Source organism: Geospiza fortis, unplaced genomic scaffold (genome assembly GCF_000277835.1).
Source record: "Geospiza fortis unplaced genomic scaffold, GeoFor_1.0 scaffold635, whole genome shotgun sequence".
Classification (NCBI taxonomy): Eukaryota; Metazoa; Chordata; class Aves; order Passeriformes; family Thraupidae; genus Geospiza; species Geospiza fortis.
This window is the reverse complement of record NW_005054610.1, coordinates 65,911-76,935: the sequence shown is the minus strand read 5'-3', so window position 1 is coordinate 76,935 and position 11,025 is coordinate 65,911. Positions and strand designations below refer to the sequence as shown.

At 52.0% G+C, this 11,025-nt stretch overlaps 1 protein-coding gene across 1 annotated transcript in view; it reads right to left on the bottom strand.

Moving 5' to 3' along the window:
• Positions 1–280: 280 nt before the first annotated feature.
• The window catches only part of SLC4A8 (solute carrier family 4 member 8), a 22,297-nt gene continuing 11,552 nt past the window's right edge, over positions 281–11,025 (bottom strand). The window contains exons 15-24 of the mRNA XM_031064637.1: positions 10,776–10,937; positions 10,053–10,166; positions 9,449–9,610; positions 8,163–8,414; positions 6,580–6,648; positions 4,835–5,008; positions 3,172–3,309; positions 2,048–2,145; positions 1,514–1,617; positions 281–592 (exon numbers count right to left, since the gene is read on the bottom strand). Of these exons, the coding sequence (XP_030920497.1) occupies positions 1,530–1,617; positions 2,048–2,145; positions 3,172–3,309; positions 4,835–5,008; positions 6,580–6,648; positions 8,163–8,414; positions 9,449–9,610; positions 10,053–10,166; positions 10,776–10,937 (1,257 nt within the window). The 3' untranslated portion in view covers positions 281–592; positions 1,514–1,529. The remainder of the gene's footprint in view (positions 593–1,513; positions 1,618–2,047; positions 2,146–3,171; positions 3,310–4,834; positions 5,009–6,579; positions 6,649–8,162; positions 8,415–9,448; positions 9,611–10,052; positions 10,167–10,775; positions 10,938–11,025) is intronic.

The following is an 11,025-nucleotide window of genomic DNA, read 5'->3' as shown; positions in this document are numbered from 1 at the left end:
AAGGGACATTTCTAGATTTTACTGCTCTCAGGCTGGTGGCAGAGCCCAAAAAGAACCCTCAAAAAAGATGGGAAAATGGAGCATAGGGAGCTTTTCCTTTATGTTATCCTGAGTGCTCAGGGGTGGTTTGTCCCAGTTTCTGAGGTGCTCCCAACGCTGTCCCACCATGGAGAGCATCCCTCTTGTACCAGTAAGAGACAGAAGTTATCCAAAGGAGCATCCCAAACCAGACCGAAACCCCGGCTGTGAGGAAGGAGAAGGCGCCAGATCAAGCAGGGAATGGTTTTGTACATTCAGAGTTTATATTTGGAAAAAAAAAAAGAAAAAAAATGAGGAAAGAGAGGAGAAATTCGAGATTAAAAAAATAGAACAGATGGGAAGCAGTAGCGGAGCCTCCACCACTGCACAACACACGCACACGAGGACACACGAGGCTGGACAACACGGACCCCCGGGACGCAGCAGCCCGGGGAACGGGAAACTCGGCATGGCTTTGTGGGACCCCTCGGCTGGGAAACGAGCCGCTCCTCCGTGTCTGCCTTGGCACATCCCTGAGTCACACTCCTGCTCCTCGACGGCGGCATCGAGGCACCTAAACGTGGGCATGGGGGGAAGAGAGGGAAATATCATCAGTGGAAGACCCAGAATCAGAGATCCATGGAATTGTTCAGGTTGGAAAAGGTGTTTAAGATCAACAAATCCAATTATCAACCTACATGTTCACCCCTGGCCACGTCCCTAGGTGCCACATCCAAGTTTTTGGAACTCTTCCAGGGATGATGGCTCCACCCCTGCCCTGGGCAGCTGTGCCAGGGCTTGGGCAACCTCTCCATGAAGGAATTTTCTCCAATATCCAATCTGAACCTTTTCTGATCAACCTGAGGCCATTCCCTCTCCTCCTGTCCCTGTTCCCCAGGAGCCATGTTCACCCCTGGCCATGTCCCCAGGTGCCACATCAAGGTTTGGAACCCTTCCAGGGATGATGGCTCCACCCCTGCCCTGGGCAGCTGTGCCAGGGCTTGGACAACCTCTCCATGAAGGAATTTTCTTCGGTATCCAACCTGAACTTTCCCTGATCAACCTGAGGCTGTTCCCTGGGAGCAGATCCTGAACTCCCCCAGCTGTCCCCTCCTCTCAGGAGTTGTGCAGAGCCACAAGGTCCCCCCGAGCCCTTTTCTCCAGGCTGAGCTCCTTTCCCAGTTCCCTCAGGAGCTTTCCAAACCCTCCTCCTGCTACTCCAGCCCTTCTCCAGCTCCACTCCTAGCTCTGGAGATGCCCCCAGCCCCTCAAAGCCCCTCTGGGTGCAGGGTCCCAGTCTGACCCCAGGATTCCAGGTGCAGCTCCCACACTTCCCTGCAGAGAGGACCTGGTGGCCATGGTCCTGCTGCTGGTGGCCATGGTCCTGCTGCCTGTTCCCAGGAGCGTGCCCCTTGTCCAGCAGCACTGGCCAGAGCCCAGGGGGGCCGTGGGCCTGTGCTGTCCCCACAAGGCCATGCCACAGCTGAGCCTTTACCTCCTTCCTCCCAGCTTCAGAGCGTTTCTGTGTTCATGGTCAGAGCCTTCCACACCGTGGTCTTGGACATCTCGTCCGAAATGTTGATCTCGGAAGGATCAGTTCTGCAAGGAATATTCCAGATGGTTTTCCAAGAGGTTGGGTCTGATCCCACCAGGGGCATTGGCAGCAGCCAGAGGAATACGAGGGCCTGGAAAGCCAGAGCTCAGCTGGTGGGGATGGTTTGGCTGGATGAGGAATTTTGGGACTCAAGGCCTGGAGCTGCAAACCCACAGCTGGTGTTTCCCCTGTGACCTCTCAGGTGGGAGCAGGAGGGTCTCCAGATCCCAGAAAGCCACTGGTGATGTAGTTTTGGGACAAAACAGGAATTATGCAGCCACTGTGTGGGGTCAGAGCTCTGCCATCACCTCCTAAATTGCCAGTAAATTGGGATTTGCCCACTAAGAGGGCTGGGAATAAATCTGCAAGTGGAGAAACCCCAGCCAGACACTTCCCACTGATCCTGCCAGGGGTCCTCACCAGGGGGGTCTTTACCTGTCACTGCTGGGCTTTGGGGTGTCCACCCTGCTGGTCTTGCCCAGCTTCAGCTGAACAGAATTCGCAGCAGCTGCTTCCATCATTTTCTGGGACTCCTGAAAAGAGACAAGTCAAATTCTCTCTCCTTGATCCAAGAGGGGAAAAATGAAATTCCAGCAAAAACCTGGCAGGCTGCCCTCCCCTCTGACCCACAGCACCTTTAGCAGCAGGTAAAGACCTTCCCCTGCCCTCCTCCCAGGGACAGGAGGAGAGGGAACAGCCTCAGGGTGTGTTTGGGGTTAGTGACACTTCTGGGAGCAAACCCTCACAGAAATATAGTAATTATTTTTATTTTAATGCTCATTTTAAAATGATAACAATGTCTCTGTTCCAGTGTGAAACTCAGAATTTAGGGAAAAAAGTTCAGAATGTGGGATCCAGGCTGTGAGATCTGTTTGCCTCAGTTCTGATGTTCCCAACAGCTGCTGCCCAGAGGAGCTGTGGATTCCCCATCCCAGGGCCAGGCTGGATGAGCCTGAAGAACCCTGGAATAGTGGGAGGTGTCCCTGCCCAGGGCTGGGGTGGCACTGGCTGGGCTTTAATGTCCATTCTCACCCAACCCATTCCATGGCCCCACAATTCCATGATGTAAGGATGAGCTGTGACAGGAACAGGGAATCTCACAGCCCAGCGGAAATGTCACCGTCATATTTTCTGGAAAAATCCCCTTGCCCAGAATTCTTCTCCTGGGAAGCTGAGAAGCCTCAGAGAAAAAGGAAAACAATATCATCTCATTTGCTTCTCCTGTGTTTTGCTGCTTTGGAATGTGATTTGCAGATTGTTTACCAACAGGTGCTTGGTTCATTGATTTCATGTGAATTGTTTTGATTTATTGGCCAATCACAGCCAGCTGTGTCAGGCTTCTGGAAGGAGTCACGAGTTTTTCTTTAGTATCTTTTAGCCTTCTGTCTGTAACCTTTCTCTATTCTTTAGTGTAGCTTTAGTATAGCATTCTTTTATATAATATAGATCATAAAACAATAAATTAGCCTTCTAAGAGCATGGAGTCAGATTCATTCATTCCTCCCAGTGACGGGGGACCCTGAAAATACCACAAGGAGATTCCCAGCTCCTGGCATTACCTCCTCTTCTTTGGCTTCATTTTTGGCATCGTCCAACTTCTTCTTCTTGCTTTCTGGCATGAGGTCATCCAGGAAGCTGAGCTCCCGCTTGGAGAAGCAGAAATCCATCACTTTCCGGACAAAAACGAGAGCCAAAACCTTCAGGAAAGAAAGGGAAGATGGGTGAGGCCAGAGATGGCACTTCCACCCCTCCAGGGCTGCGAGCATGGGGGGCAGTGAGGGGCACCGGGAGCACCAGGAATAGTGGGAATACTGGGAATACCGGGAACACCGGGAACACTGCAAATACTGGGAACACTGGGAATAGTAGGAACACTAGGAACAGTGGGAACACTGAGACACCAGGAACATGGGATACTGGGAACACTGGGAACACCAGGAACACTGGGGATACTGGGAACACCAGGAACACTGGGGATACTGGGAACACCAGGAACACTGGGGATACTGGGAACACCAGGAACACTGGGGATACTGGGAACACCAGGAACACTGGGGATACTGGGAACACCAGGAACACTGGGGATACTGGGAACACCAGGAACACTGGGGATACTGGGAACACCAGGAACACTGGGGATACTGGGAACACCAGGAACACTGGGGATACTGGGAACACCAGGAACACTGGGGATACTGGGAACACCAGGAACACTGGGGATACTGGGAACACCAGGAACACTGGGGATACTGGGAACACCAGGAACACTGGGGATACTGGGAACACCAGGAACACTGGGGATACTGGGAACACCAGGAACACTGGGGATACTGGGAACACCAGGAACACTGGGGATACTGGGAACACCAGGAACACTGGGGATACTGGGAACACCAGGAACACTGGGGATACTGGGAACACCAGGAACACTGGGGATACTGGGAACACCAGGAACACTGGGGATACTGGGAACACCAGGAACACTGGGGATACTGGGAACACCAGGAACACTGGGGATACTGGGAACACCAGGAACACTGGGGATACTGGGAACACCAGGAACACTGGGGATACTGGGAACACCAGGAACACTGGGGATACTGGGAACACCAGGAACACTGGGGATACTGGGAACACCAGGAACACTGGGGATACTGGGAACACCAGGAACACTGGGGATACTGGGAACACCAGGAACACTGGGGATACTGGGAACACCAGGAACACTGGGGATACTGGGAACACCAGGAACACTGGGGATACTGGGAACACCAGGAACACTGGGGATACTGGGAACACCAGGAACACTGGGGATACTGGGAACACCAGGAACACTGGGGATACTGGGAACACCAGGAACACTGGGGATACTGGGAACACCAGGAACACTGGGGATACTGGGAACACCAGGAACACTGGGGATACTGGGAACACCAGGAACACTGGGGATACTGGGAACACCAGGAACACTGGGGATACTGGGAACACCAGGAACACTGGGGATACTGGGAACACCAGGAACACTGGGGATACTGGGAACACCAGGAACACTGGGGATACTGGGAACACCAGGAACACTGGGAACACCAGGGATACTGGGAACACTGGGAACACCTGGAACACCAGGAATACTGGGATACTGGGAACACCGGGAACACTGGAAACACATGGAACACTGGGAACACCAAGGATACTGGGAACACCGTGAATGCCGCCCCTCACCATCATGGGGAAGATGATGGCAGCGCGGGAAGCTTTGATGGCCCAGAGCAGCACGAGGCAGAGCAGCTGGATGAGGGTGAACAGGTGCACCTTGCGCAGGGGCACGTGGCGCAGGTAGATGAAGTCGGGCTGGTGCTTGGCCGGCATCCAGAACAGCTTCAGGCGGTCGAAGAACTGCAGGGAAAAGAGAGCCCTGCTGAAGGAGTGACAAAACTGTCTTTTGTCTCTTGAAAAAGAAAGAAGCTGTCCCCAATTGCAAGGCAGGATGTGTTCCATCACCATCTGTGTGGCAGTTGTCTTTTGTCAAGTGGGCAGTTTTCCTTCTCTCTTCCACACCCACTCCTCCCTCGGGAGGGCACATCTGCTGATAACAGCCATTGAATGTCACTGCATGGCTGATAAGAACTACAGCATCCCATTGGGAGATGTGAGCCCAGAGGGAGGAGCCAAGCATTCCTACCCGGATATAATCTGGGGATTCTGGAACACCAGCACGGCTTCTGCACTGGATTTCCCAGAGGAGCAGCAGCTGCCTCTTCTTCCACTGGATCTCCAGAGGAAGACTCCACCCTTTCCTACAGGATCCCTGCTCCAGCAGAACCACCCCTGACCCTCTAGGAGGGCTGCAGCCAATTTCTAATTGGACTGCTACCAGGGTGTCAGGTTGTGTTCTGACTCTGTCAGTGCTGGTTTAGTTCACTGCATTGTTTATTTTATCCTTTTATTTTCTTCCCTAATAAAGAAGCGTTATTTCCTGCTCCCATATTTGTTGCCTGAGAGCCCCTTAATTTAAATTTTGTAGCAATTCAGAGGGGTGGGGAGGGTTTACGTTCTCCATTTCATGGAAGGCTCCTGCCTTCTTTAGCAGGCACCTGGCTTTCCAAACCGAGACAGAAGCTTACAAGTTTCCTTCTTTAATTAAGTGAAATGACACTTCATAAGACTTAAGACACTTCACTTAAGGATGGCTAATTAGACGAGAGATAAAAAGTCTCGCCTGAACAATTACCTAGAAAAAGACATGAACAGAGAAACTAACTGCTTTTGTAAAGTGTTTTTACTAAGAGCAAGAACGTCTTACACTTAGCTCAGTTTTTCTGCTTGTTTTCTGCCTTTTATTAAACTTTTTTTTTCCAACACTGCAACAGAAGCCATCCTGCTGATTTTTATGCCTCCAAAAGTAGCTAAACTATCTTAAATGTGTTGTAAGCCCCCTAGAGCTCATTAGACCAATCTCGAAGAAGTTATTCTAACACACAGCCGCAGCTCCTGCAGCTGCTGGGATGGGGAGATTTTGGGAGCAAGGAGAAATCCAAGATCCCCTTCTGTTCCTCCTGGGAGCAGCACCTGCTTTGCCTTTGCTCCGTCCAAAATCCACCTGGCTTTGCCCACCAAATTCCATATTATTCCAGGGTTTTCTCTGGTCAGCATCTCCTGGCCCAGGGAATCCCCCAGTGGAATTTCCTTCCCTCCACATGAATTCTGCCATTTTCCCATCACCAAACACCAACCTGTCCTAAAGCCTGATACAGAGAGTGCTGAACTGCCCCTCCCAGTGCTGAACTGGGCCCTCCCAGCGCTGAACTGGGTTCTCCCAGTGTTGAACTGGGTCTTCCCAGCCCTAAAAACTTCCCGAGCCTGCACCCATCAGTCCCTGACAAAAAACCATTTGAATTTCCTGCTCTCAGAGATGTTTTTCCCACCCCAAGACCTTCAGAACAGGAAATTCCCTGGAGCAGCCGTACCTGGATCCCTCGGAGTGACGAGACCCCCATGTACAGAAAGACCCCATAAAGGACTGGCATCGGGATAAACTGGGGAAAAATGCAACAATTAATGGCTTTCAATTTCATTTGAAGCATTGCCACTCTCTCTCACCCCTCCTTTCTCAGGTGCTACCTGGAGATTCCCAATTTTCCCCTGCTGGATTTTATCCAGCACAGATTTTGTTCTCTGTGTCAGGCTGATCTTTTGATTCATTCCATCAGAATAATCCCCTTTTCCAGAGAGGTTGGAGACAGGGGATTTCATCCATCAGGACCACATTTCGTCTATCTGAGAGCTCCTGTGGGGGTAAAAAATTATCTCGAAAAACTCTTGCGGGAATGCATGGAAGTGACATCTCCTTTGAGCCTGGAGGTGGGAATGGGTCTGGTTTGAGCCTGGAGGTGGGAATGGGTCTGGTTTGAGCCTGGAGATGGGATTGTCTCTCCTTTGAGCCTGAAGGTGGGATTGCATCTCCTCTGAGCCTGGGTTGTGTCTCCTTTGAGCCTGGAGATGGGACTGTGTCTCCTTTGAGCGTGGAGATGGGACTGTGTCTCCTTTGAGCCTGGGTTGTGTCTCCTTTGAGCCTGGAATTGGGATTGTGTCTGCTTTGAGCCTGGGTTGTGTCTCCTCTGAGCCTGGAATTGGGATTGCGTCTGCTTTGAGCCTGGGTTGTGTCTCCTTTGAGCCTGGAATTGGGATTGTGTCTGCTTTGAGCCTGGGTTGTGTCTCCTCTGAGCCTGGAGCTGGGGTTGTTTGGTGGGAAGAACAGGCAGGGAAGCCTGTGGGGGAACTCTGAGGGTTCAGCTCCTGGGAATGGCTCTCCTGAGGCTCCTGGGGGAGTGAGTTGCAGCCAGTAAAGTCCTGCTTGTCTGAAAGTGCTAAATTCTAACCCAAAGCGGGGGTGGATGTGTTGAGTTTGCGTGGCCATGTCTGGGGAGCAGGGGTGGGCTCTGTGAGAAGCTGCTGGAAGTTTCTTCCATGTCTGGCAGAGCCGGCTCCAGGATGGACCTGCTGGAGCAGTTTGGGGAGAGCTGTCTGCCATGGGATGGACTCAGGTTGGAGGGGTTCCTGGAGAAGTTCCTGGAGAACTGTGTCCCCTGGGAGGGACCAGTGGGGAAGGAAGGAAGTTTTTAAGGTTTGGTTTTAATTCTCGTGATCCTGCTGTGACTTTGTCAGTAATAAATTCAATGAATATCCCTAATTCCAGCCTGTTTTCCCATGATCATGACTGATGAGGGATCTGTCCCTGTCCTTATCTGAAGCCATGAACCTTTGGTCTATTTTCTCTCCAGTCCAGCTGGGAAGGGCAGGGATGGACCAGCTTTGGTGGGATCCAGCCAGGATCCCTCTCACTACAGAGGGTCGGGAGGACACCTGGGAATTAAGGGATTTGTCCTGTTTGCTTGGCTTGAGCACCCCAAGCTGGGTCTGAAGGGCTGGGAAGTCACCAAGGCTGGCTCCCATCCTGCCTTTGGCATCACCTCCTGGGGGAGAGAGGCCCTAATTTCACATCCCCTCCCAAACTCCTGTGGTCACCAGGGGGATTCCATCCCGCTCTCACCTTGAGCACGGAGGTGAAGAAAACAGAGCAGCCCATGAGCACGAAGATCATCAGGCCAGTGACCCTCTGCTCCCGGATCCCCAGGAACTTGGGCTGCTCGCCCGGCGCGGAGCAGTCGGACTCCACCTTGAGGCTGTTGACGTGGGTGATGGACAGGACGGTGGCGGCCACGAACCAGGGCAGCCCCATCACCGAGCACACCCCCAGCATCACGGCCACCATGAACAGGTCCAGGTGGTACCCGCAGCCTTTCTGGGGAGCAAAAGGGGAACAGTGTAGGAATCCATAAAGTTAGAGGGTTTCAGGTTTGTGGGAAAACAGACAGGCCTCAGTGCAGCAGAGCTATGGATATTGCTGATGCATCTTGTTAAGCTGTAGCGAAGATGTGAGGAATAGAACAATAGAGCTATGTATTAGCGATTCGGAATAACTTTGTAAGTTGCAAAAAGTTTCTATAGCAAGGTTGAAATTATGAATAGGGTTTTATGCTTTGTTTTCTTATAAATGAACAAGCAAGCATTGTTTTAACCCCAGCTACGTGTGCTTATGTTGATTGGATAGAATCGCTGTCAATATGCTTTCTCTCTGTGTAATTGGCTAGGATGAGTATTTGGTGACTTGTAACAAGTGAGTTTCTTTGGCTTGCTGCCTGGATGCGAACTGTCAGGATCTTTGCATAGACAAAACTATGTATTATAAAGATTCTGGAAAATAAACGGTTCCGACACATCCATCAGTGGTCCCGTCCCGTTCGTGTCTGTATATAAACTGCCAGCGCATCCCTCAGGGACCAGGGCAACACCACGGGTGGGGCTCAAAGCCTGCTCAAGCACAAGTCAACTTCTGGAAAATTTAAATAAGGTTTGAAATAAGAACTGGAACTAAATGCAGATTTAGTTGACATCTTGCATGAAAGTCTGGCAGGACTCAAAGTGGGTCTGGAGGGTTTGTACCATCTCTGGTACTCAGAAATAATTTTAAAATTGATTATTTTTTCATTCATAAAGAAATTCCCACCACTTGCAGGTAGGACATGGCTCTGAGTGATCCCTGGAGCTCACTGAGATCCCTTCCCCAGCTGCCACTGACATTTGGAAAAACACCACCCTTCTACACTCCAATATTCCCTTGCTGTTCCCAAAAGTTGCCATCCTCTCCCTGTGTCCAGGAGAGCTCCTGCAACACAGCCTGGTGTTATCCCAAACCTTCCCAAAGCATCTGGGACAGGAGCTTGTCCCAGCCCCGCAGAGCGGGGTGGGCAGGGGGTGACCCCTGCAGCCCCTCACCTTGAGCTTGTGCTCCTTCCTGTTGACGATGACGGCCGTGATCTGCTGGTCCATGAAGATGAGGATGGTGCAGAGCAGGGCCGGGATGAGCGCGGCCAACACCGTCCACCACGGGTTGGGCCCAATGGGGTTGATGAGCCACCCACGGTCATCCCTGGTGGGCTGCAACACAGGGTGGGATCAGCTCCCAGCACAATCCCTTCCCTGGCCTCTGTTCCCCCCCATCCCTGTGTCCAAGCATTTCCCATTTCCCTTCGTGTCACCCTCTCCCAGGGGGCTCCACAGTGCCAGTGTTGTCTGTCCCAGAGTCCCCTCTCCCCTGGTTTTGGGGCTGCCTTCCCAAAAGACAGGAAGGAATTGATGACTTGGATGTGGAGGAGGAGACGCTCACACCACCAGCAGCTCCTCCAGCCCAGCCCTGCCCTGCTGGAGATGGTTCTCCTGTCCAGTGTCTGGTTTTGGGGCTGTACCCTGATTTCCATGGGGAATCAATGCTCTTGGATGTCGGAGAGGAGATGGTTCCACTACCATCACCTCCTCCAGCCCTGCCCTGACATCACCTGAGGTGCCAAAAGCCTTCTCCACCAATCCCCAACCCCGTTACCTTGAACACATGGGGGACGTGAAGCTTGGGGGACGGGATCCCGATCCCGAGGTCGATGAGCACCATGATGACAATGGTGAGGAACACAGCAAAGTCACTCACTGTGGATCGGACCTGGGGCAAGAAACCAGGGCTGAGAGGGGCCAGGACACGAGGTGGGAAACCTGGGGACACCCACTGGGTTGGGACTGGTTAATCCCTAAAATCCCTCCACTCCGAAGACATGCAGCCAACTCCCTGAGGGGGATGTTGCTGCCATGTTGGAGATCTGGGGATCTGGTGTGGGACAGTAGGAAGAGTTTAATTAGGGGGAAAATTCAAATTTTAATTCAGACATTAACAAAAATACCAAAAATGAGGAAAGGTGCCACGCTTCTGGGTAAAATGGGAATAAGGCACTGAGGCATCATTTATTCCTGTTTTTCCATGGCAACTCCTCATTCGAATGCCACTCCAGAAAGTGATGCTCAGAAGGGGAAGAGAAATAAATAACTTTGGAAGAGCTGACTTCCCACTGCCTGAGCCAAAAACCATCGCTCTGGAACAGGTTGTGAGGCAGGTGGGGAATGCCAGAACCTCTCTGCGCTCATAGAAATGAAGGAGGGACATCCAAGGTCAGTGTTTCCGTGCCTGACTGAGCGGTGGCCAATCCTTCAGTGCTCCAGGAATGGCATTTTGGGAAAGGAGCATGGAATCTGTCCCGGGCCACCACCTTCTACCTACTCTGGTTGGGAAGTAACGGCTGGTTTTAAACTTCTTCAACAAACTCGACAGGACAAAGGTGGAGAAGAAGAGGATGCAGCACCAGAAGAGGACATTGGGCGCGTAGGGGCCGTTGTGCCCACAGGCAGGTCCATGAAACTCCCCATGCAAGGAGCGACATTCCTGGAGAAACAGAGCATCAGGACATGGAGGAAAACCAGGATAACGGGGGGGTGGAGGGTCTGGGTGAAAGATCTGTGACACTGCAGCT